Source organism: Peromyscus californicus, unplaced genomic scaffold (assembly GCF_007827085.1).
Source record: "Peromyscus californicus insignis strain IS unplaced genomic scaffold, ASM782708v3 Scaffold_3__1_contigs__length_106647218, whole genome shotgun sequence".
Classification (NCBI taxonomy): Eukaryota; Metazoa; Chordata; class Mammalia; order Rodentia; family Cricetidae; genus Peromyscus; species Peromyscus californicus.
In genome coordinates, this window is record NW_026294551.1 from 52,659,054 (window position 1) to 52,686,173 (window position 27,120).

Below are 27,120 nucleotides of genomic sequence, written 5' to 3' on the forward strand. Positions count from 1 at the left end.
AAATGATTGTGAGCCACCATGTGGTTGCTGGGAATTGAACTCAGGACCTCTGGAAGAGCAGTTGGTGCTCTTAACCTCTAAGCCATCTTTCCAGCCCCATTTATCAATTCTTGTTATTATTTCTTGGGCTGTTAGAGTCCTTTTCAGAAAGTTCTTGCCTACCTTGAAGTGTTTCCCTCTAGTACTTACATAGGTTCAGGTCTTATATTAAAGCCTTTGATCTGCTTTGAATAGATTTTTGTACAGATAGAAAAATGGGAGTCTGGTTTTGTTCTCCTACCGATGCCCAGCTTTCTCAACACCGTGTGTTAAGGAAGATCTCTTTCCTTGGGTACCGTAGTAGTTAATCTTGTGGACTTGATGACAACTGGAAACAGCTAAGAGACACACCTCTGAGCGGATCTGTGAGGGAATTTCCAGAAAAAAATTAAGAGAGACGACCCTTCCTTAGAGTGAGTGGCACTTTCCAGCAGGTTGCCCAGATGACGCCTGAGGAAAAAGGAATGATGCCTGCCTTCATTTAAAAAAAAATTGTTTAATTTATTCTTTGACAATTTCAAACATGTATACAATGTGTTTTGATCATATTCAGTCTCTATCTTAGTTTGCTTTCTGCTGTTGTGATAAAGACCATAACCAAAAGCAACTCCACAGTCCATCCTTGAGGGAAATCAGGGCAGGAACTCAAGGCAGGAACCTGAGGGCAGGAAGCATAGGAGGTACTCCTATGGAGGAGTACTGCTCACTGGCCTGCTGCCCATGGTTTGCTCCACCTGTTTGCTTTGCTGCTGCTGCTGCTGCTGCTGCTCCTCCTCCTCCTCCTCCTCCTCCTCCTCCTCCTCCTCCTCCTCCCCCCTTCTTCTTCAATGTTTTTGAGACAGTGACAATCTATTTAGCTCTAGAACTCACTGTGTAGACCAGGCTGGCCTTAAACTCACAGAGACCCTCCTGTCTCTACCTCCAGAATGCTGGTATTAAAGGCGTGTGCCACCATGCCCAGATCAGCCTTCCTTCTTATACAACCCAGGACCACCTGCCCAGGGGTGGCACCAGCCACAGTATGCTGGGTCCTCCCATGTCAATTATTAATCAAGAAAAACGTCTCCACAGACTTGGCCAATCTAACAGAGACATTTTTCTCAGTTGAGATACTGTCTTCCTGGATGATTCTAGCTTGTATCAAGTTGACAAAAAAAAAAAAAAAAAAAAAGCAAAACAAAACAAATGAAATAAAACTAACCCCCTGCCCCAGTGTCCCCCCCCCCATCTCTTTCCCACTGGATACATTCTTCTTCCTCACACCCCTTCCTACTTTCATGATTTTTCTTTTATATTTATTCTTTGAAAATTTATGCTTGTATACAATGTATTTTGATCATAACTATCCCAATATTTTTTTTATACCCCACTGAATTTAACTAGGTTTGCTTGATGTACATGGAGGTAAAGTTATTTACTGGCTCATGGAATGCTCACTGTCAACTACACCCCTGAAGAATGACTCTCCCTCCCCAGCAGCCATCAATCACCAATGGCCCTCAGCTAGGGGTGGAGCCTCATAAGCCCTTCCCCTATCTATGGTGGAGTGCTAACAGGCTCAATCTTGTTCTGTGAGTTTGTGAGTAAAATGGCCATCTCATGCCCAGAAGACAGCATTTTAGAGCACTCTCCCCATCCCCCACTTCTTACATCCTTCCTATTACCTCTTCCATGTTTCCTGAGCCTGTGGGAGGAAACATTATATAGCTGTCCCATTTAGAGCTGGGCACTTAACAATCACTTTTTCTCAGTGCTTTGACAAGCCAAGAGTCTTGTATTACTTGCTGTATTAATTAATGACTGTCCACTCCAAAAAAAAAAAAAAAGGAGCATCTCTGACTGTGGTTATAAACATGAATATTTAGGAGGCAGTTGGACAATATGTCCATTTCACAAAACAGCAGTATCAGCTTTCCTCCTGAGCCCATACCTTCTCTAACAATGGGCTTTTGACCAGGTTTACAATATCAGGCACGAATTCTCTCCTGTGGAGCAGACCTGGAATCCAATAAGAAAGTGACTGGTGCCGGGCGGTGGTGGCGCACGCCTTTAATCCCAGCACTCGGGAGGCAGAGCCAGGTGGATCTCTGTGAGTTCGAGGCCAGCCTGGTCTACAGCGCAAGATCCAGGAAAGGCGCAAAGCTACACAGAGAAACCCTGTTTCGAAAAACCAAAAAAAAAAAAAAAAAAAAAAAAGAAAGTGACTGGTTACTTCCATAACCATCATGCCACTATCACACCTTAGGCACCTCTCATACACCATTACCAGTAGAAGGTTAGTATTGTAGCATGCGGAGCTCAATGCTAGGTAATAGTATTGGGTTTTTTTTTCTCCCTCAGTGGCCTGCATAGCACCTTCCAGCACTATAAAAGCTAACTGACAGGGAAGAAGTTTCCAAATCAGTTTCAGCTTCATTTCTCTATGTCCTGAAACCAAAGTGAGTTGTCTTCAGAAAAAGGATCTCACTATCTAGTGGCAGTGGGCAACCAAGACCAATAGCAATACACTGAATAGTTTGGGGCAGGGTGCTCTGGAGAATTCCTGACCAACAACTCATAGGAAGGCATCCCATGACTGGCCCCAAGATTTTCTTTTGCTTTGTTTTGATTTGATTATGCCATGTCTTCTGAGAATAGCACTGTACCCATTTAGGTATCTTTACTCACTCTTTTGTTTGCTATTATATTACTTAACTAGTTTACGAAGTGGTAGGTTTCCATAAGATTTTTTCATACACCCTTAATTTTGGTTAATCCCCTTTATTCCCATTTCTCTCTCTCTCTCTCTCTCTCTCTCTCTCTCTCTCTCTCTCTCTCTGTGTGTGTGTGTGTGTGTGTGTGTGTGTGTGTGTGTGTGTGCCTACAGAGTCAAAAGAGGGCATTGGATTCCTCAGAGATAGAGTTACAGACAGTTGAGTCACTCAGTGTGGTTACTGGGAACCAAGCTCAGGTCCTCTGAATGTGTAGCCCACTTAAATATTTTTTAAAATATTTCATATGATGTGTGTTTTGTCTGTGTGTATGTGTTTGTAGCATGTGGGTGCCTGGTGCCCACAGAGGGCAAGAGAAGGTGTTAAATTCTCCTGGGACTGGGGCTGCAGATGGTTGTGAGTCACCATGTGGATACTGGGAATTGAACCTGAATCTTCCAGAAGAGCGACAAGCACTCCTAACCACCGATCCAACTCTCCAACCCACTTAAATATTTTTTTAAAACTTTAGATTAATGTATTTTATATGTATGGGTGTTTGCCTGTGTGTATGTCCATGCACCAAATGTATGCTTGGTGCCCATGGAGGTCAAAGAGGGCACTGGATCACGGAACTAGAGCTACAGATGGCTGTGGCCCACCACGTAGGTGCCAGGAACCAAACCTGGCTCCTCTGTAAGAGCAGTGGCATTTTTAACCACTGACCGTCTCTCCAGCTGCCCCACCTGAACTCAACACAGTATTGCCCCCCTCTGCTATCACGTATTCTATTATTCTCCTACCCTCCAAGGCACCTTCCCCTCAGCCCCTCTCATGGGTCCTTCCTAGCCTCCTAACCTCTACAGAGACTCCAAATAAACACACAAACCTAAAAACATGAAGCTAGGATCCACATATGAGAGAGAGAACATCTAGAGCTTGTCTTTCTGGGCCTTGGTTACATCCCTCAGTATATTTTCTAGTTCCATCTATTTTTCTGAAAATTTTATTTTTCTGTCTTTTTTAGTTGGTAGATATTTTATAACTCCTTCCAATCCATTACTTGTTATAAACCTAATGAGTTGTTTATATCCCCTTGTTTTAATTTTGGTAGAGCATGTGTGCCTAGAAATGTATCTATTTCTTCTATACTTCCCAATTTATTGGAATATAGCTCTTCAAGGTACGGCCTGATGATCTTCTTTATTTCATTAGTATCTATTGTAGTGTCTTACCTTTGCCATCTGCTTTTTTCAGTTTGGGTCTTCTCCTTTTCTTAAGCTCTGTGTGTGTGTCTGTGTGTGTGTGTGTGTGTGTGTGTGTGTGTGTGTGTGTGTATTTGCTTATGTGTGCTGGTGTGCTGGTGTGCTGGTGTGCTGGTGTGCTGGTGTGCTGGTGTGCTGGTGTGCTGGTGTGCTGGTGCCTACAGAGTCAGAATAGGACACTGAATTCTTTAGAGCTGTACTTACAGACAGCTGGGAACCACACTCGGGTCCTCTGAATAAGTAGCATGCGCTCTAACCACTGAGCTATCTCTCTAGCCCCTCCCACTTTCTTTTGGTCAGTGTAGCTAAAATTTGTCAATTTTCTCTTGTATTTTATGTTAATTTTTATTAAGAACTTTTTGTTTTGTTTTGTTTTGTTTTTCGAGACAGGGTTTCTCTGTGTAGTTTTGCGCCTTTCCTGGAACTCGCTTTGGAAACCAGGCTGGCCTTGAACTCACAGAGATCCGCCTGGCTCTGCCTCCCAAGTGCTGGGACTAAAGGCGTGCGCCACCACTGCCCAGCAAGAACTTTTAAATTAAAATATAATTATATCACTCCTCCCTTTCCTTACCCCCTCGTCCCATGTGCCCCCCTCCCTCTCAAATTGTTGGCCTCCTTTTCTTTAGTTAATACTATTACATACTTATGTACATAAAATATACCTTCGGAGTCCATTTAGTGTGGCTTGGGTATACATGACCAGTTGGTATTGGATAACCAACTAGGGGCTGATCCCTGAGAGAGGGCTAATCTTCCCTCTCTCAGTAGTCTTCAGTTGCCTGTGGTTCTCTGTCTAGGGGTGGGGCCCATGAGATCTCCTTCTTCTGAGTTAGCACATTTACTGACACTGTCATTGCCCAGGTCTTGTTTAGGCAGCCTTATTGTCGAGGTGTCATGGATGCAGCTTCCCTGTCGTGTATAGGAGACACAATCTCACAGCACTCACAGACTTCCTCATCCTTCGGTTCTTACAATCTTCCCACCCCCTCATCCAAAATATTCCCTAAGCCTTAGGTCTAGGAGTGGTGCTGTAGATGCTTCTGTTAGGGCTGGGCTCTCCGTGATCCACTGGTCTCTGTACTGTGTCCAGTTGTGGTTTTCTGCCATGGTTTCCCTTTGCTATTGCTGTGGCCTTTGGTTGCTTCTCAGAAGTCAACACTATGTACTTTGGACACAAGACCCAGAAGATTTTAGCTGAATCTAGCCTGAAAGCCTCCTTCCTGTGGTTCAGCTTTTATGACACCAGAAAGTATTATGTAAATTGCCAAAGGAGAGACACAGTCAGTGACCCTATCCATCTGTGATGCCTACAAACTGTAACAATGATCAGTGTGGCAAGATATCCCTAAAGGTGTAACAGTGGCACTCATATCGTATTAGTAACCAACGCTGTCTAATTGGACTTAAGGTCCACTCAGTAGGAGGGAAATCGTGCCTAGTACGAGAAACCTAACCAACTACCCAGGATTAGTGAGGATATGGATCTTAGAAGAGAAGCTGCTGCCGCCACTTTACCAGACCAGCATACTTCCTAACTGTCCTTATACCCACAGATAAATGTCTCTGTCACTCATCATCATCAAAGAATCTTCTCTCTGCAGCAAATGGAAACCACTGCAAAAAACTACAACTTGTCCGTTTTCTTTGCCTTTTCAAAGAATCAACTCTATTTCATTAATTCTTTGTATATTTTTTCATTTTATTTATTTCTTCTCTGACCTTTTTTTCTATCTACTGATTTTGAGTTTGGCTTGATTTTGGTTTTCTAGGATCTTGAGACACATCATTAATTTATTTATTGGGATCTTCCTATTTAACTTAGGCATTTATAGCTATACACTTAGAACTGCTTTCATTGCATCCCATAGGTTCTAGTATACGTTTGACATCATTCATTTCTAAGAGTTTTGAAATTTTACTCCTGGTTTCTTCAATGGCCCATTCTTCACTCAACAGTGTGTTGTTCAACCTCCATGAGTTTATATATATATTTTTTGTATTTTCTTTTGATATAGATTTCTAGTTTTAATCCATTGTGATTATATATAAGAAATGAAATTATTTTAATATTTTTGTAATTGCTAAGACTTGCTTTGTGTCCCAAAAAATGTGATCTGGTTTTTTGAGGGTATTTCATGGGCTGTTAGGAAGAATATGTATTCTGTAGCCTTTGGGTAGAATATTTTATAGACGGCTGTTAAGTCCATTTGATCTATAATGTCATACAACTCTGATGTAGGTATGTATGTATTTATTTGTTGCCTGTATGACCTGTCAGAATTGGTCTTAAAGTATTATTGTGTTGAGATCAGTCTGTACCATTACATCCAGCAGTGTCTGTTTTGTGAAAATGCATAGACCCATACTCAGTACATACATCTTCAGAGTTGTTCTGTGCTCATAATGGAGTGTTGTAGTCGGAAGGTTTCTCCGGTCCTGCCTGGCCCCAAAATGGTCCCTCCTGGCCACAGTCCCACAGCTGTTTATAAAATAACTACTCAGAGGCTTATATTAATTACTAATAATGGCCTATGGCAGGCTTTTTGCTAGCTAGCTCTTATAACTTAACCCATTTCTATTTATCTATAAGTTGCCATGTGGCTTATCGGTATTTTCACATCTTGCTTCTCCTGGCAGCAGCTGACAGATCTCCCCTCTCCTCTTCCTCTCTCTCCAGTTAGACTAACCTTATTCTGCCTCACCATTGGCCAGCTTTATTTATCAACCAATCAGAGCAACATATATTCACAACATACAGAAAGACATCCCACAGCACTTCCCCTTTTCTGTCTAATCAAAAAGGAAGGTTTTAATTTTAACATAGTAAAATTACATATAACAAAATAGTTATCAAACAAGAATTACAGTTATAATATCTAGTTTATTTATATTTGGCAAAGTTAAAGAAAATATTCTATCTATCCTGTATTTGCGAGTCTAAAGTTTTATATCTAATTTATCTTTTATCATAACCAAGGAAAATTATAATTATAACTCTCTGGTCTTCAACTCCATCAAAGACCCCAGAAGGATATAATATTACCTAAGTAAACAGGAAGAGCATTGTAAGCAACTTCCAAAAATCTAGAATGGCAGAGACAGCTGGCTGCCTGGACAGTCACCCAAAGTTCCTCTACAATGTTGGGGCATCTGTCTTCAGCCCAGAGGCCTAGAGTCTCTCAGTCATTTTTCCCTGTGTCCTGTAGAATATCTGGCAGTCTCCTCTGTGAAACAGGAAACTGAAGGACCATTTCGCCTTGTTTTGGCAAATTTAGTGGTCATTTTCCCATGGGTCCTACATGTCCAGTTTATACAACACATTATCAGCAGTCCAGGCAAGAGCAGTTTCTTGCCCAAATGTCTATTTTTGCCAAGAAGAAGATAAACTTCATATAGAGTGTCTTCAATGCCCATCTTCCTCTTGGAAGTAAATCAGTGCTGCCAGGAGCAGTCATGTCTTACTGTCCATAAAGTCTAAGTTTTTAAAACATTTTCAATGACATATTTTGTAAGTCTTTGAAGTGTTTGAAGATTACCTACCTAATTGAAATATACCTTTATACACCTAAAAAACTGAAATAACATGATTATAAGTTTGATCATCCTAGATGACTATTAAGCTATATTTCTTGATTATATATTATAATTTCAAATGACCTGCATAGACATAATACCTTTAAAAAAGTAGAAATATACATACAGTATAACAAAATTAACTTTAAATTTCTATCAATAAACTAAAATTCATAGCAATGTAAAACATTTTAAACAAGTTGTTGCTCTTTAAAAGTAATTCAGTAATCTACCTTTTCATCCTATCATATCTATAGCCTACATTTCTATATCATACCCCCCTTGCTTCTTTTAGAAAGAGATTGACTATGGCCAATAACAATTTGCAACCAACAATCTAAACAAAGACAAACATCCAAAATCTAATTTTTGGGAATTCGGGCATAGTGTTCTAGGCTACTTCATGTTGATTGAGGGTGCTGGTAGTCTTATGGGAACATAAAGAAAATTTTAGGATTATGGTCAAGTCCTGACTGGAGTAGTCTGTGATGCTGTATTCTCTGAGCCAGTTGTCTGGATGTTGGATCATCTGGAGACGTCTCAGGGGGTCTTGGCTGATCAAACCATGTTAGCTTAGAAGTAATCCATAGGTTCTCATCTTCTGTGAAAACAAAAGCAGAACCTCTTTTCCAAAGCAACATATCCTTAGACATAAATTTTGAAGTCAAGATACCTTTATATATATATATATATATATATATATATATATATATATATACCTTTATATATATACCTTTATATATATATACCTTTATATATATATATACCTTTATATATATATATAAAACAACACATATTCATAGCATACAGAAAGACATCCCACAGCAGAGTGTTCCCATTATCAATATATATATTGGTTTAATTTGGCAGCCTTTACAACCAAATATCTTTCTGTAGTTAAAAATCCCAAAGATAATATAATCCAGACTCTCTGTGTGATTTCCATCTTTATGTGGCTCATTTTTTATATTACTTTTAACGTTGGCCAAGCAGCTTTATTTATCAACCAATCAGAACAACACATATTCATAGCATACAGAAAGACATCCCACAGCAGAGTGTTCCCATTATCAATATGAAGGGATCTTCTTTCTTTCTTTCTTCTGTGTTTTGAAACAGGGCCTCACTGTGTAGCCCTGGCTGGCCTGGAATTCACCTTGTAGACCAGGTTGACTTTGAACTCATAGGAATCCTCCTGCCTCTGCCTCCTGAGTGCTAGGATTATAGGCATTGTGGGGTCCTGCCCCATCAAGAACTTAGGTCTCTTGAGAAGGGATGACCTGGAACCTAGGAAAGGTAAGTGGGCTGCTCTCCCCAACCCCCCCATCCACCCCCCCAACCGGCCATTCCCCAGCCTCCCTTTCTCCCAGAAGACAATCAGACACAGTGGGGAGCCAAGTCAAGCAAGGACTCATTTATTTAAAAACAACAAGCTCTTTTAAAGCATAAAGAGAACAAGGCTGGGGTTGGGGATAGATGTCCCGTTGGGTCAGTCAGCTTAAGGGTTACCCAATCATGCGCCTAGTCTCCTCCAGTATTTACAGTGTTTTCCACGAGGGAATCATGCACTGACATCATCTTTCTTGACCTGAAGCTCCAATCATATCTTTTTGTGTTCTATCTTCTATGCTTTCCCTCAGGGCCACCTTTACTAGCACCTGGTTCCATACCCCCTCCCCAAATCTGGCCAAAGGTCATTCAGTTCTCATGTTGCCACCACCACCCACCCAAGGCTTCCTAATGCTAGCCAGCTCACCACCAGTTCCTAACCACCAACGACCAGACAACTCAGAGAACATATATTTCTCGTTTTTGACTCTAAAAAAATAACTTGACAGTGACAGGCTGTACACTGTACACAGTGTCAGGGTTCCAATAACCCCACCATTCCAAACACAACACTATACTCCTCAGATACCATCCTTTAGCCCCTCTTAAAATCCTAGAAAAAAAAATGCCCCCACGATGTTGGAGAGACCAAGACAAGGAGATTACCACTACCAGACATCAGAGGCTTATGGCACTAAAGATATAGGTTGGGGGAGGGGACTCTTAGCTGCCTTTGCCCAGTTCTGTTTCACAAATCCAGCGGTACAGCCTCTGGCAGACATCATCATTCCAACGGCCATCATCGTCAGAGAAGTGGGCACAATCCTCACCTCCTCCCAGCCCGTGTCCATGCCAGTTATCTGGCTGCAGTGGCTTCCAGTTCCTGAAAACAAATGGTCTGAGCTCCAGGAGATCAGGCCCTTTGCCATGATACCAGAAGCTCCCCCCCCCCAAATCCCCAGGGTCACCCACTAAAAAGATAGGACAGTCCCAGGTAGAGGGAGCAAGCTGTAGGCAACACTTACTTGAATCCATTGTCATAGTTAGTCCCATCCACCCATCTCCAGGGTCCATTTTGGTCCGTTAGGCCCATCCAGGCGTGCACAGGGCCCTTGTGGTCATGGATAAATTTCTGAGGAGGAAAATAAAAGGGGGGATGACTTCTCCTTCTAACAGACAACCCCCAGGGGCGCCCATCGAGGCCACACCTGCTCCTCCGGGGAGTTGACCACCACCAGGTGGGAATTCTGCAGTTCACAGTGCTTGTCAGCCTCAGGCCATGACTTCCCAGACTGAGAGAACCAGTAGCAGCTGCCTTCATGCTCTATCCAGTGAAGGGGGCAGCAGGCCATTTTGGAGCCTAAGAGGCACCAGAGAGGGTCCAAAGGCTGAGGAGGGGCACAGTGTAACATCAGCTATAAACTACAGAGACCTACACCCATCATCGTCCTCACCGTTGTTCTTGAGGCTGGCCAGCTCGCAGGACAGGGTCTTCAGGTCCTTGCCCAGCTGTTGGACACTCTCTGTTATCTCAGACAGACCTGGGACACACAGATGGAAGTGAGAACGGTGCTCTCCTGCAACATCTGCTTGGTGAGTTCCTGGTGCTCAGATGGCCTGCGCGGGGCCCAGTCTAGGAACTCCACCCACTGCACACACTCACACCTCCTCCCAGGGTGCAGGAAACCCAGGTCTAACCTGTTTTGAATGCCTGTTCCTTCTTCTCCACCATGCTCTCCAGAGAAGAAACATTCTGTCTCAAGCCTCGGCCTGGAAGACGACGGTTCAGCACCAGGAACCCGCTTTCGCCCACACCCTCTGCATACTCTCAGAGACCAGGGCCTCTCACCTGCCAGCAGTTCCTGCCTGTGGTCATCCACCTCCACTTTCAGAGAGCTGATCCTCTCTTGCAGGCTGTCACCTGCAGAACAAGGACTGGAGCTCAGGACTCTGTCCTCTGCACCCAGCCCACTCCTGCCCAGAACCCGGTCCCAGCCCAGCTCACCCCTGGAGGTCAGGGCCTGGAGCTCAGCCTTCGTGTTGGAGGTGATGTTGTCTAGACTGGCCCTCAGGGTGCCTAGGTCCCTCCTTAACTGGGAATCTGATGAGAGGGACAGAATGATCAGAACCAAAGTCGCTCAGTCCCCTCTGGGCCAGCACTAAGCTGGGCACTCTGCACACAGAGTAGCACTCTGGGTCACAGAGCCCAGTGGAGCAGGCACCACTGTTACCCAGTATTACACATGAGTAAACTGAGGCTTAGGAGGTGAGGTAGTGTGACTGTGTAACCCAAGCACAATAGTGAGTGACACGGCCAGCAGCCATCCCCATCACGGTCCTCCATGTCCCCACAGTGTCCCCACCATTGTTCCCATCTACTATCCACGCAGGTCACTGTCCATTACACTTCTCTGGCTGTTAACCTTGTTATCGCCACAGCCCTCACTGCTGTCCTAAGTGCCCTCTATGCCCATCACTGCCTCCATTCACCCTGCCCCCCACACTGTCCTGTGACCCCTCACTGCTGTCCTAAGTGCCCTCTGTGCCCATCACTGCCTCCATTCAGCCCCCCACACAGCCCTGAGACCCCTCACTGCTGTCCTAAGTGCCCTCTGTGCCCATCACTGCCTCCATTCAGCCCCCCACACAGCCCTGAGACTCCTCTCCCCTCTGCCAGCCTGAGGGCACCCACTTTGGGATCCAATCACGGAGATGACCACCAACAGCAGGAAGCCAAGACCCAGGGAGAAGAGGAGGAGGCCGGTCCAAGAGAAGATATTCCTCAGGAAGGACTTGGGGGGAGCCGCTGAAAGAGAAGAAGGTGTCAGGTTAAATGGTCTAGAGCAGCTGCTCTCAACTTGTGGGTCACAACCCCTTTGGGGGTCAAACGACCCTTTCACAGGGGTCCCATATCAGATATCCTGCATATCAGATATCTCCATAATGACTCATAACAGTAGCAAAATTCCAGTTATGAAGTAGCAATGAAATAATTTTATGGTTGGGGGGTCATCACCGTGACATGAAGAACTGTATTAAAAGGTCACAGCATTAGGAAGATTGAGAATCACTGCTCTAGAGTGTGACAGATATAGGAGGTGTGGGCTCCAGGGGCCTTATTTAGGGGTGATTGTTTGGTCCCGGTAATGCTGTAAGAGGGAAAGGCTAAGAAGGATTGGGGTGGGGGTACTCCAGCCTCTCACCTCTCATGACCCAACAGAAGTCTCCCCTACTGTCCGGGCTCAGGTGCACAAGTGTGGGAATGCACAGACGTTAAACACACACAGACAGGGCTCTGTGAGGCCTTACCTCCAAGTTGGAGTAATACAAGGAGACAGAGGTAGCTGGGGACAGCCAGGCCATTATCAGGCCCTTAGCTTTTGCATGACTGTGTGAGCCAAGGGTGAGCTTCTCCCAACCCAACTACCCACCGCCATCCCCTTGGGTACCCACAGTGCACAGCCATGATCCCCTCCCACAAAGCACAAGAAGCCAGAAAACTCCAGGTCACTCTTCCTGTCCCCGTCTCTCCGAGGACCTTGTATGTGCAATGTAACGGCCTTCGGAGTGGGACTGAGCTCACTGGGGCATGGTGAGAAACGACAGCAGAAACTCTGATAGACATACTCAGAGCGCACTCAGGAGACTCGGTTCCTCCTTTCCTCTTACCTGTTCCAGTCTCCTGGGTTTTCTCCTCATTCCCCAAGTTCTGGAAGTTTTCATACGTCATTGTCTTGTTTGGACAAACGCACACTTCTGGGGCTCTCAGGACTGAAATGGAGAGACCAGGGTTCAATTTGGGGTGCAAATGGTTCTAAGAATGAGGCAAGAATTGGGGTGGAGCCGAGGACAAGGCTGGGGCTGCAGTGAGGTATTGCAGTGGAGAATGAGCCTAGGTTGCCACGAGGGTGGAGGTAGGCATGAGTTTGCAGCTGAGTCGAGACATGACGTCAGCATCGCATCAGCCTTTGAGAAGCAGTGGAGCCTGGCGCTGAATTTGGAGGTAGAATTGGAGCTAAGGACGTACAACTCTGTGCTGCCTGTCTTGTGCAGCATCAGACAGAGTGAGAAAGCATTTGAAAGACAACAATGTGCTGGTGGTTTTTGTTTGTTTGATCATTGTTTTTTGGTTTGTTTGTTTGCTTGTTTCTGAAACAGGGTTTCTCTGTGTATCCCTGACTGTCCTGGAACTCACTCTATAAACCAGGCTGGCTCCAACTCAGAGATCCACTTGCCTCTGCCTCCTGAGTACTGGGATTAAAGGGTGTACCACCACTGCCCGGTAACATACTGTTTCTTTAGGGCCAAAGGATGCCTTTCCTGACAGATTCTGAACACACAAATGCCCTCAAACACTCTAACTTCCAAAGGTCATGTGTAGAAAGTCTTTCTTCTCCGTTTACTTTGAGAAACCTGATATACTCTCTCTCTCTCTCTCTCTCTCTCTCATTCATTCATTCATTTTATATCCTGGTGGAAGTTTCCCCTCCCTCCTCTCCTCCCAGTCCCTCCTCCCATTCTCTCTCTGTTTCCAAACCCCAATCCACTCCTCCTCCGTTTCTGTTCAGGAAAAGGCAGGTCTCCCATGGGTATCAACAAAACATGACATATCAAGTTGCAGTAAGACTAAACACCTCCCCATGTGTTAAGGCTGGGCAGGTTGACCCAGTGTGGGGAGTAGGGTCTCCAAAGCCAGTAAATGAGTCGGAGACAGCCCCTGTCCCCTCTATTAGGAATCCTGCAAGAGGACCAAGCTACACAACTGTAACATATATGCAGAGTGCCTAGGTCTGTCCCTGCAGGCTCCCTGGTTGTCGGTTCAGTCTCTGTGACCCCTATGAGCCCAGGTTAATTGATTGTGTGAGTTTTCTTGTGATGTCCTTGACCCTTCTGGCTCCTACACTCCTTTCTCCCCCTCTTCTTCGGGACTCTCCAAACTCTGCCTAATGTCTGACTGTGGGTCTGCATCTGTTTCCATCTGATGACAATTGGGCTAGGCACCAATCTGGTCACAGGAGATTGCCAGTTCAGGCGGCATATCCACTATTGCTAGGAGTCTTAGCTGGGGTCATTCCTGGGAGATTCCCTTTCACCGGGTTTTTACCTGACCCAGAAATGCGCCCCCCGCATCTCCAGTGGCCTCTTTCAGTACTCTCTCCCTCTGTGGTCTCCCCCGTTCCTACCACCAGAACCTGATCGCTCATGTTCCCATCCCCACTCACCCTCAGTCCACTCACAAACTCTCTTCTATTTCCCCTTCCCAGGGAGATCCCAGCATCCCCCCTTGAACCCTCCTTGTTACCTAGTCCCTCTGGGTTTGGGGATTGTAGCCTGCTTATCCTTTACTTACAGCTAATATCCACTTATGAGCGAGTACATACTATGTTTGTCTTTCTGGGTCTGGGTTACCTCACTCAGGATGATTTTTTTCTAGTTCCATCCATCTGCCTTCAAATTTTCTGGCATCCTTGTTTTTAACAGCTGAGTAATACTCCATTGTGTAAATGAACCACATTTTCTTTATTTATTCCTCAGTTGAGGAACATCTAGTTTGTTTCCAGGTTCTGGTTATTACAAATAAAGCTACTATAAACGTAGTTGAGCACATGTCCTTGTAGTATGATTGAACATCCTTTTGTATATTCCCAAGAGCAGCATAGCTAGGTCTTGTGGTAGGTTGATTCTCAGTTTTCTGAGGAACCGCCATACTGACTTCCAAAGTGGCTGTACAAGTTTGCACTCCCACCAGTAATGGAGGAGTGTTCCCCTTACTCCACATCCTCTCCAGCATTAATCATTCTAATAGATGTAAGATAGAATCTCAGAGTCATTTTGATTTGCATTTCCCTGATGGCTAAGGATGTTGAACATCTCCTTAAGTGTTCTTGGCCGTTTGAGATTCTTTGGTTGTGAATTCTCTGTTTAGATCTGTACCCCATTTTTTAAATTGGATGATTTAGTTTGTTGATGTCTAGTTTCTTGAATTCTTTATATATTTTGGAAATCAGCCCTCTGTTGGATGTGGGGTTGGTGAAGATCTTTTCCCATTCTGTAGGCTGCCATTTTGCCCTATTGACAGTGTTCTTTGCCTTACAGAAGCTTTCTCTCTTGAAAGGTTTCATACCACAGTTTCACTCTGAAGGATTTAAGGATACTACAGTCCAAAGAAAACTGATTTTATCTAGCCCATCACTTAAAAATCATAGGAAATCAGGAAGGGGGTTGCTATTGTTTATCATGCATTTACTGTTTGTGCATATATAAGCACACATGTAGCATGGTACACACATGGAAGCCAGAGAATAATTAATAGGAGTTGGTTCTCTCCTTCCACATTGTGGGTTCCAGGAACTGAACTCAAGTCAAGCTTGGCAGCAAGCTCCTTTACCCATAAGCCATCTTACTAGCCCAACAACTTGTTTTTGTTCTTTCAATAATACCTATCAATATCTCAATAATCAATTTGACCATTTGGAATACACTGTCTTCAGAACCTTTCTTAGCATTTTCATGGCCACCTATGAATAATTCTAATTTTTTTTTATGTGTAGAAAGAAATGTGTACAAAGAGCAAATTTTCATGATGGTTTATGATTCAAAGATATAAAATATAAATAACTTAGAACTTAGCACTCCAAAGGAAAATTTTAGCAAAGTCATACTGTTCTTTGAAGAACTTGTTCTTGTATCTCATGTTGAGACACTCCCATTAGTGCCCAGTCAGCAGCCTAGAAGGAATCGAGCCTAAGCTTGCAATAAAACTGGAAGTAAAACAGAGCTGAGTCTGGGTGATTGGGCAGGACTTGCGTGAAGAGTCAAATTGGATCTGGGGTTGAAACAAGTTAGAGTTGAGGTAGGAGCTGGGGTTGGGACTGGGGTAAGGGCCTATGAGTGCACTCAATCAGTCAAGTGATTGCCGTGCACGCGGGCGAACCTAAGTTCAACCTCCGGAACCCAGGGGGAAAGCTGGGCAAAGGCTGGAGAGATGGCATGTAGCATTCTTGCAGGTGACCTGAGTTTGACTCCTCAGCTCCCACACTGGGCAGCTCACAACGGCCCCTGACTCCAGCTCCAGGGAGGTTCAGTTCCTCTGGCCTCAGAGGGGACCTGCACTCACATGCACACACTCACATACCGAGACACACATATACATAGAACTCAAGTAATAAGTACAGTTTAGAAAAGGAAGAAAGAGAAGTCTAGGCACGGTGTCATGCTAGGCACGGCCTCCTGTTTGCAATCCCAGTGCTGGGGACGCAGAGACAGCTGGGTCCCTGAAGCTTGCTGCCAGGTCAGCCCAGCCTAGTCAGCAAGTCCCAGGTCAGTCAGAGACCCTGTCTCAAAAAACAAACAAACAACAACCACAAAAACCCCAATGTGGGACTGGGGACACGGCTCGGAGGATAAAGTGCTTGTTGTACAAGTGTGGGGACCCGAGTTCGGATCCCTAGCACCAGGTAAAGGCTGGTTGTAGTGACACACTTTTGTGACCCCAGAGCTTGTGGGAGTGCAGCAGACACAGATCATAAGAACTCACTGGCAGAGGGACTAGCACAAACAACCAGCTTCAGATTCAGTGAGAGAACATGTCTTAAAATAGGCATGCACCTGTACACACAGTGCACACACACACACACACACACACACACACACACACACACACACACACACAAACAGTATAAATAGCTCCTGAAGAATTCCAGCTATGGTTGTTCTTTGGCCTCCACACACCTGTGCATACATGTATACATACTCCTACACACACATGAGCAAGTGTATTTCAGGTTGGAACTGTAGTTTCAGTCTAGAATATCTCCAAAGTCTGTTAAGCAAAGGTTAGGGCTGAGGCTAGAGTTAGGGTGAAAATCAGGTGGGAAGGGGCCAAGGATGGGCCTGAATTTGAGTCTTCGTCTGACTAGGAATTGTGGGTTCAAACTAGGATCCAGTGAAGGGGGGCAGTCCCAAGTCTCACACAAGCCCTTCCTATGCCTGCACACTTCCTTCCACCCAAGGTCTAGAGTCCGTCCCTCCTTGTATCCCTAACACATTCCCTGTCCCACTGGTCGCCCTGGCGACCCCAGCCCGGTTACCTGTGTGAAGTCTGGAGATGGTGACTCTCGGCTTCCCTGGGCAGCAGTGACCAGGGGTGGGAAGTCGGTCAGAATGGAGAACTATATCCCAGAGGGTTGATGTGGGAGGGGCCAAGCAGAAGTTACAGACGTGTCAGAGCTCATCTAGTCCTTTGTGTCTGAAAGTCCAATGGTCTGTTTGGGGAACACCCAATTTTTCTCAACTTGTAACAGTGAACATTGAATTGGAACTTGAGTGTTTGTTTGTGGAGATTGTGGAAGTGAGGTAAAAGACAAGCTTCAGCAACATCTTCCAGGGTATGCCTTCCTCTGTTTCTCTCTCTTGAAGCTCCTACGGCTTCCTCATTTTTCACTAAGGGAAGAGGGATTACAACCAGGGACAGTCTATTTTTCTTCTCCTAGGTCTCTCATCTTCATTTGCTTCCTGCCCATGCCCAGGACACCATGAATTTTGGTGTCTGTCACTGAACTCCACGGGAGTTCATTCACTATTCACTCCGCAGAGTCAAAACCCGATCTGACTCCCTGGCACCTGAGGACCCCAGGACCACGCTCCATCTCTCCACCCCTCACTCCACTCAGAAGGATGGAGAGGGCAAGAAACCATGTCCTGACCAGAGTGGAGAAGAGAAGTAAAGAGAGAGAGCATCTTGTATTATTAAGCATCAATTCTGGGTGAGGGTGGGGGGGTTAGAATAGGCCACTGATTCCCACTAGCTCAGGAGGCAGTGTGGATGATGGAAGGAAACAGCCCTAAGTCAAACTCCATGGCATCCAACACCAGCCTGGCTCTCTGTCTGCTCAGCCTTCCCACCAGACATCCATTTCCTCACGGGAGCCTTGTCAGCGCGTGGATCTTCGGAACACGTGCCCTGTTTGGATTTCAATCAGGAACCTGAGTGTCGAAAAGCAAAAACCTTTCCAGTTTGTTTTCTTTTCGTCCATTTGACCCTCACTTGCTTTTGCTGAACTGGTACGTGTCAGGATCATCTGTGCACATCCAGTCATAAAACACGCTCCGTTCACCTGCGTCTCATTTTGTGTGTTCGTTTTTGATTTGTCTGTTTGTGTTTGTGCCTTTCCATCGTGGTTTTGTTTTACTTATTCTGTGATATTTTGACTAGTCTCTGTTTCCACTTAGAGCTATAGCTTGGATCTAGACAAAGGTCCCCAGGCAGCTGTTATTGTGAGGTGACCAACCCCTTTAGAGGCAACTGAGTGGGAAGCCTTTTTGTCACCAAGCCGTGCTCTGGAAGGAGGTTGTGGGATCCCAGCCCTTTCCTCTTTCTCTTTTGCTTCCTAGCCAGGAGTTGAGTGGTTTTGCTCCCACACACTCCTGATGTGATGTACAGTCTTGTCGTGGGCACAATGCCATGGAATCAACCATAGCTGAAATCACAGAAAATGTGACTCCAAATAAGGCTGTCCTTTCCACAAGCTGATTGTCTTGGGTAGTTTTTATAGGACGGAATGCCAACAGATTTTGCAAGCTAATGCTGAAACTGAATTGGGGTACAGGGGATAGGCTCCTTAGTAGGAACCCACCCTTAGAAAAGGATGGGGACGAAGACCAGAGGGAGCGCCAACATGATATCAACCAGCCTGAGTGCTACAAGTGTGAACTATGGAGGTGCATGATTTTGATGGTTCCAATCCAGGAAATGATGGAGGTTATACCCAATCTGTAGATCACACTCAAGGAATACAGTCAATTTTCACAGTATTAATTCTGTCAATTTATGTACATGAGAGTACTTAGAAAATTCTTGTCTTCTTCAGTTTTTGTAAAGGGCACAACAAGGTCTTTATGCTCACAGATAAACACTAGAGAAACCAGGAATGTTAAACACCCAGACTTTCTGGGCGGTGATGGCGGCGTTGCTCGCCTTTAATCCCAGCACTCAGGAGGCAGAGGCAGGTGAATCTCTGTGAGTTTGAGGCCACCCTGGCCTACAAAGTGAGTTCCAGGACAGCCAGGACTGTTTCACAGAGAAACCCTGTCTGAAAACAAAACAAAACTACCCAGACTTGCCTTTCAACTTGTTTTCTCCCCGAAGGCCAGAGTGGATGTAGTAAATAGCCTGGTGATCTGTGCTGTCTGTAGAGCTGGGCCTTACTGGGCCTTACTCGAATCCCCCGGACTATTACGTTTGTCCCAGACTTTCTCTCTGGACCTTTGTCTTCAGTATTGTTTCTCAGTCAATAGAACCCATCCCTAGGGGAGATGTCACATGCACTTTGTAGCTTGGTGACCTCTATGATATCTGTATGACCTAGACCATACCTAATCCTCCCCTAGGTCCTTAAGCTTTAGAGCCAGTCTTTATGGAAGAGGTCACATGTACTTTGCAAGAGTTTCAATGTGTCACACCTTAAGCTTTATTGTTCACATGGGATTGAGATCACTGTTACCAAAAAACCCTTTTCCAAAATTTTACTGTACTTAAATACGTCTCAAATAAACTGCCCAGTGTCAGTCTCGAGAAGTTTGAACCAATACTAGCTAACTCATGTTGAAGCTTCTTGCCTCATATGGATCGTTTCTCTGCTGGTGGTGGCGCTTGCAGGGACCTCCACAAGGTTTGTAGTAGAGGTCTTTCACCTCAGATTAGATGTCCTCCTAGGGTCGTGTATGAACAATTGTGAATGGATGGTTCTCGGTTCTCCTGACTTCTATCTAGGCATGTTCACAGTCAGTATACAAAAACACCGTTTTCAGATGCTGGCTTGGGATCCACAACTCTGCTGGGCATAATTATTAGATCTAAGAGTTTCATGATGGAACTTTCAGGGTCTTTTAAGTACAGGATCATATTGTTTGAAAACAGGGATAAGTTGACTTCCTCTTTTACTGTTTCTACCTCTTATGTTTACTTCTATCACTTACTGTCCCAGCTGAAGTTCAAGTACTATATTGATTATGAGTGGAGAAAGGGGTTATTTAGAGGAAATACTCTCAGGTTTTTCCCCATTTAGTAGAATGTTGACTATAGGTTTATGTTAAGTATGTTCCCTCTATTCCTAGGCACTTTGTGACCTTACCATGAAAGGATGTTACGTCAGGTCTAAAGGAAACTCAAATTCCCCAGACCCCAAAAGGCAGTCCAAATATCCAAAAATGAGTGCAATCTGAACTATAGGAGGATTTCTGGTGGTTAGCTAAAAGCCAGAGTTCCTCAGGAACTTGTGAAACTGACTCCCTTCTACCGAAAGGAGTCATCTCCTTTATCTCTGATAGAAGGGACCAACAGCTGCCTGTGGTGCCTATTAGCATATTAAAGCTCATGCTGGCCCCCAGGCCCCCTCAGTACCACAGGTACCTGTTACACATTTCAAAGTCCATCCTAGCATCCCCGTCCTTCTCACCTCCTCCCCTACCCCAAACTCCCTCCAGCTCACAGACTTCCCTCCCCACAGCTACTCATTCTCCTTATAACCCTGCTATTCCAGCTATTCTCTCTCGCTCTCTCTCTCTCTCTGTCTCTGTCTCTCTCTCCCTCTCCCTCTCCCTCTCCCTCTCCCTCTCTCTCTCTCCCTCTCTGCTCCTGTTTCTCTCATTGTGTTTTCTCTATTCTCTATCCTTGCTCTTCTCCCCTCTCTCAAAGATAGCCCTGGCCATGTCCAGTCTGCTAGCCATGTTTAGTCTACTTCTTTCTCTCTCTGCTCTGGACTCTTCCAGATGCTTTGGGCTATTCTCACTCTTATGTAATTCTCTACAATAAAAACCTTCGCCTTAGCCATACCATGGGGTAGTCATGTCATCAGTTTATACATGTTGAAGTTATCAAAGGCCTTTTCTGCATCTGTTGAGGGAATCACATGACTCTGGTCTTTGAGTCTATCTATGTGTTGTCTTGTGTTTATTGATTTGCATATGTTGACCCATCCTTGTATTCTTGGAATGAAACCAATATAATCATGATGTACAATGTACAATGAGCAAACATTTAATATCAGATTAGGTTTTTCCAATATCTCATTGAGAATTTTTGTGTCTATTTTCATCAAGAATATTGTTTTACAATTTTTTGTTGTTGTTGTTTTCTGTTCTGGAGAACACTAGGTTTTCAGTGTGTCTGCATCCAGCCCTTCCCTCTCCCCATCTATAACTGCCTTATGCAGCCATCTTTCACCTAGGACCATGACTGGGTGTCTCCAAGCTCCCTGATTTATGATTATTCCTTGTTTTCAGACCCACGGAGTAGCTCAGTCTCAAGTAATATGCCTCCTTCCAATACAGTGTAGAGCCCTGCAAGGAATGGAGCATGCTAAAACAGACTTCTCCAGTGCTGACTTGTCAGACAAAAGTCATGTGTCCTTCTCTCAGCCATCCCAGTGGTTATCCAACACCAAGTGGTCAGCCCTGGAATCATATACATACAACTAACATCATACAGACTGGGCAGGCTGTATTTCTATGTTTAGGAATACACACACACACATACACACACACACAATTAAAGAAATAGAGGTCATGAATTTGAGAAAGAATTGGGGGAGGTACATGGAAAAAGTTGGAGAGAGGAAAAGGAAGGGGGAAAATGATGTAATTCTGTTTTAATTTCATTTTTTCTTTTTTTTATTTATTCTTTTCTCAAACAATACATCCCAACTGCAGCCTCCCCTCCTCCCAGTTCCTCCCTCATCTCCCCTTTCCCCCAAATCCACAGCTCCTCTGTTTCCCTTCAGAAGAGAGCAGACCTCCCAGGGATATCAACCAAATATGGCATAAAAAAAAACCTTTGTAATAATCCCAATTTTTGCAAAAGTCACTTATCTCAAATCTCCCAACTGGATCTTGGGCCTGTGAGAACCATGCATTTGTCCTTTGGCTATGGTGACTGCCAACTTCTCTTTACATCAGGGCCACCTAGCTTACCTTGTAGAGAACTCTTCAGGCCTCCCTCCTCCTGCAGGGAGCCAGGTAGATTGTTTTCCAATTTTTGCTGCTTAGTCTTGCTATTTCTCCGGGCCCTTCAGCTCTTCTGTGATGTCTTCTGGGATGTGTGTGCATTTCTTCCTTTCTGTCTTCAGTGTAGAATCCACCCTGTTGCCCTGACTTCCTCAGAGCTGATGTTACATGGAGGCTGCTTCTAATCTGCTGTCTTGGCACACCTCCCTCTGACATTTTGTTTTGTTTTATTTTGTTTTGCTTGGTTTGGGGTTTTTTGAGACAGGGTTTCTCTGTGTAGCCCTCGCTGTCCCTGGAACTCATTCTGTAGATCAGGCTGGCCTTGAACTCATAGAGATCCACCTGCCTCTGCCTCCTGAGTGCTGGGATTAAAGGCATGTGCCACCAAGCTCAGCCTCTCTGACTTTTTAATGAGATCATTTACAGGCATCACTTTCCCTCTTGGAACTGCTTTCATTGTATCCCGTGGGTCCTAGTATATTGTATTTTCATTTTTAGTTGATTCTAAGAATTTTTAAATTTCCTTCCTGATTTCCATGAGTGCACATTTTCTGTAGTTCCTCTTGATGATGATTTCTAGTTTCATCCCATTTCAATCAGAATACAAGAAGTTATTTCAAATTCCTTATACGTAATAAGACTTGCTTTATGCCCTAAAACATGATCTACTCTAGAGAACATGCATGGGCCTCTGAGAAGACTCTGCATTCTGCAGCTGAATGTTCTGTAGATGTCTGTCAACCCTTTGAGCTGTGGTGATATATTGTGTACCCTAATAAAATTTGCCTGAAGATCAGAGAGACAAAAGAACAAGCCACTGCCACGCCTCATCTCGCCAACTCCACGAATCCTCTCACTGAACGCCTCTGAGTCCTCAGACGAAAGCTCTCCAGCCAAAAAGCCTTTAGTTCCTGCACTCGGGAGGCAGAGCCAGGCGGATCTCTGTGAGTTCGAGGCCAGCCTGGATTACCAAGTGAGTTCCAGGAAAGGCGCAAAGCTACACAGAGAAACCCTGTCTCGAAAAGCAAAACAAAACAAAACAAAACAAAAAAAACAAAAAAATATATATGTGTGTGTGTGTGTGTGTGTGTGTGTGTGTGTGTATTGGTTTAACTTAGCAATCTTTACAATCAAATGTCTTTCAGCAGTTAAAAATCCCAAAGACAATATAATCTAGACTCTCTGTGTAATTTCCATCTTTACATGGCTTATTTTTTTTATATTATTTTATTCTCCTTTTTAAGGACTTTATTTTATTATTTTAAAACTATGTATTTCTTTTTTTGCCAGGTGGTGGTGGCGGCGCACGCCTTTAATCCCAGCACTCGGGAGGCAGAGCCAGGCAGATCTCTGTGAGTTCAAGGCCAGCCTGGACTACCAAGTGAGTTCCAGGAAAGGCGCAAAGCTACACAGAGAAACCCTGTCTCGAAAAACAAACAAAAAAAAAAAAAAAGAAAAAAGAAAAGAAAACTATGTATTTCTTTTTTATGATTGTCTATACCTTCTGACTATTGTTTTAAACTGCAGCATGGCTAGGACCAAAGTGGCAGCCCCAGCTACTGGCTCCACCCACCCCAACCCGCTCAGCTTTTCAATGGTGGAGTAACATTTACCACCAGCTCTGGGAAGCAGTATTAAATAGCATGGAGTTGTATTAAAGAGCCCTCAGCTGTGCTCTCAAGCCTGCAGGCAGAGGCAGTGGCTGGGAGAAGCCTCTCTGTACCTCAGCCTGTGGGAGAGACTGCGGGAGCCCGCCACACCACTTAGCTCATGGCAGCTGGCAGCCAGCTCCATCTTGTAGGCGGCTGTCGGGAGACATGTCTCTGTGCTGCTGCTGGCGTGAGACTGCAAGACCAGGAAGCCCAGTGAAGCTCTGTTTCTGTGTGTTAAGAATCCTTTTAAAGATTTATCAGGTCTATGTGGATCGATGCTCGATGGTGGGCGCCAATATATTGGTTATAACCTTCTTTTATTATTTTAGACAATAAAGGGGAAATGTGGTGATATATTGTGTACCCTAATAAAATTGCCTGAAGACCAGACAACAGAAGAAGCCACTAGATTAAACATAGAGGCCAGGCAGTGGTGGCACACACCTTTAATCCTAACACTTGGGAGGCAGAAATCCATCTGGATCTCTGTGAGTTCAAAGCCACCCTGGACTACATGAGATTGACTCAGTCTAGGAGAGAAACAGCCAGGCAGTGGTGGCACACACCTTTAATCCCAGTACTTGGGAGTCACACACCTTTAATCCCAGCACTTGAGATCTCACATTTTTAATCCCAGTATTTGGGAAGCACACAGGCCATTAATCCTAGCACAAGGGAGGAAGTGGTGGCTGGGCAGAGGAAGGTATATAAGGCGTAAGGAGACAGAAACTAAAGGCTTTTTGACTGGAGAGCTTTTGGATGAGGACTCAGAAGCATTCAGTCAGAGGATTCATGGAGTTGGTGAGGTGAGACAAGGCAATGGCTTGTTCCTTTGTCTCTCTGATCTTCAGGCAAATTTTATTAGGATACAACAAAATATCACCACATTGAGCTATGGTGTTGTTTAACTGTAATGGTTGTTGTTGCTTTGTTCAGGTGATTGTCTTGGTTAAAGTTGAGTGTTGACACCACCCCCTGTTACTGTGCTGAGGTTGTCCTGTGACGTAAAGTCCAGTAGTATTTGTTTTGTGAAATCAAGTAGGCTAATGTTTGGTGCAGGTGTGTTTAGAATTGCTATATACTCTTGGCGGATTGTTCCCTTAATCAATATGAAGTGGTCTGCTCTTCTGGCTAATTTTGAAGTCTGTTTTTGTCAGATGTGAGTGTAGCTACTCCTGCTCAGTTTTGAGTTCTATTTGCTTAGAGGATTTTTGTTCTTCCATTCTTTCGCTCGAAGTCTTTATGAGATTTATTTCTTTACAGACAGCTCCTGTTGTGTCATGATTTCTGTATGTGCATGTGTGGGTGTGAGTGTTCAGTGGGGGTGGTGCATGTGTGCACACGTGTAGGTCAAAGAAACCATCAGGGTTTCATTGCTCAGGAGTCAACTACTTCGCTCTTTGAGACACGGTTTCTCACTGAGACCTGGAGCTAATTGGTTAAGCTAGAATGGTTGTCCAGGGAGACCAAGGGGTCCTCCTGTCTCCAGTTCCCCAGAGCTAGGGTCATAAGCGTTCCTCACCATGCCCAGCTTTTTTTTTACATGGATGCTGGGGATTGGACTTACGCCCTTATGAAACGGGCCCCTGAGAATGACTGTGGGGGTGTCTTAATTCTATTAAGTGAAGTGGGAGGAACTGCCCAGTGTGGGTGGCACCATTCCCCACGCCTTCAGTAAGTAGGAAAGGGAACTGAGGCACAGCAGACCTTCCATTCAATGTGACCTCCTGCTGCCTCGACTTCCCCACCTTACAGACTGCACTCTGACGTGTAAGCCAAACAAACCCTTCCTGCCTTAAGTTGCTTCTGTCAGGATGTTTTACCACAGCAGCAGGAGAGGAAACTAAGGTAATCTACTTGTCTTCAAGTCCTCATATTCCATCTTCCTCTTGAAGCTTTCCACTGGGTAGAGTAACGGCTGTCTTAGTCAGGGTTTCTACTGCTTGATGAAACGCCATGACCAAAAGCAAGTTGGGGAGGAAAGGGTTTATTTGGCTTACACTTCCATATCACTGTTCATCACTGAAGGAAGTCAGGACAGGAACTCACACAGGGCAGGAACCTGGAAACAGGAGCTGATGCAGAGGCCATGAAGGGGTGCTGCTTACTGTCTTGTTCCCCTGGCCTGCTCAGTCTGCTTTCTTATAGAACCCAAGACCACCAGCCCAGGGATGGCACCATCCACAATGGGCCGGGCCCATGCCAACAATCACTAAGAAAATGCCTTTCAGGCTTGCCTACAGCCTGATCTCACTGAGCATCTTCTAAATTGGGGTTCCCTCCTCTCCGATGACTTTAACTTGTGTCAAGTTGACATAAAACTATCCAGCACAGGGCATGCTGAGTTGTTTCACTTCCACAAATTCTTTTATTTTAGTATTTCTGTCTTTTTATTTAATTCCTCTTTTGTATCCTGTTTTATTTTCCTTATCTCACTCAGCTACTTATTTGTAGGAACTTTGAATTTGGTTTACTCACATCTTCAATTTCACTGAACAGTCTTTTTTTTTTTTTTTTTTTTTTTTTTTGGTTTTTCAAGACAAGGTTTCTCTGTAGCTTTGCGCCTTTCCTAGAACTCACTTCGTAGCCCAGGCTGGCCTCGAACTCACAGAGATCCACCTGCCTCTGCCTCCCGAGTGCTGGGATTAAAGGCGTGCACCACAACTGCCCAGCTCACTGAACATTCTTATAATCATTTTTTTAATAGTTTGCTTGGTATGCCCTGAACTTCAGCCCCAACTGAACACTCCAACTGCAGAATGGGGAGCTTTAGGGGAGCCGTGAAGTGTCAGTTTTTCTTTTACATTTCTTGTGTTTCTGCCCTGGGACTGGGTCTTTAATTGGGCTTTTAAGTCTCCAGTATGCTTTCAGCTGGAGTGTTTACAATGTTCCAGTGGCAGAAGGATGGCTGTGGGCAGGTGTAGTCTACACACACACACACACACACACACACACACACACACACACACTGTGCTGGGGGTCTGTGTGGACAGGTGTAGTCTACACACACACACACACACACACACACACACACACACTGTGCTGGGGGTCTATGTGGACAGGTGTAGTCTACACACACACACACACACACACACACACACACACACACTATGCTGGAGGTCTATGTGGACAGGTGTTGTACACACACACACACACACACACTGTGCTGGGGGTCTATGTGGACAGGTGTTGTACACACACACACACACACACACTGTGCTGGGGGTCTATGTGGACAGGTGTAGTCTACACACACACACACTGTGCTGGGGGTCTATGTGGACAGGTGTAGTCTACACACACACACACACACACACACACACACACACACACTGTGTTGGGAGTCTAGGTGAACAGGTGTTGTCCCCACACCCCCCCACACACACCCCACCCCCTCCACACACACACTATGCTGGAGCTCTATGTGGACAGGTGTACACACACACACACACACTGTGCTGGGGGTCTATGTGGACAGGTGTACACACACACACACACACACACACACACTGTGCTGGGGGTCTATGTGGACAGGTGTAGTCTACACACACACACACACACACACACACA

At 44.9% G+C, this 27,120-nt stretch overlaps 1 protein-coding gene across 1 annotated transcript; it reads right to left on the reverse strand.

The window, feature by feature from the left end:
- Positions 1 to 8,966: 8,966 nt before the first annotated feature.
- On the reverse strand, positions 8,967 to 17,067 carry LOC128121774 (C-type lectin domain family 10 member A-like). Its single transcript, XM_052756760.1, has 10 exons — positions 16,987 to 17,067; positions 12,566 to 12,667; positions 11,589 to 11,702; positions 10,902 to 10,997; positions 10,746 to 10,817; positions 10,595 to 10,666; positions 10,351 to 10,437; positions 10,105 to 10,256; positions 9,922 to 10,028; positions 8,967 to 9,779 (listed from the first exon to the last, which is right to left on the reverse strand). Exons 2-10 carry the CDS (start codon positions 12,624 to 12,626, stop codon positions 9,620 to 9,622), a joined length of 921 nt encoding a protein of 306 aa, XP_052612720.1. The 5' UTR covers positions 12,627 to 12,667; positions 16,987 to 17,067; the 3' UTR covers positions 8,967 to 9,619.
- Between the last annotated feature and the right edge of the window lie 10,053 nt (positions 17,068 to 27,120).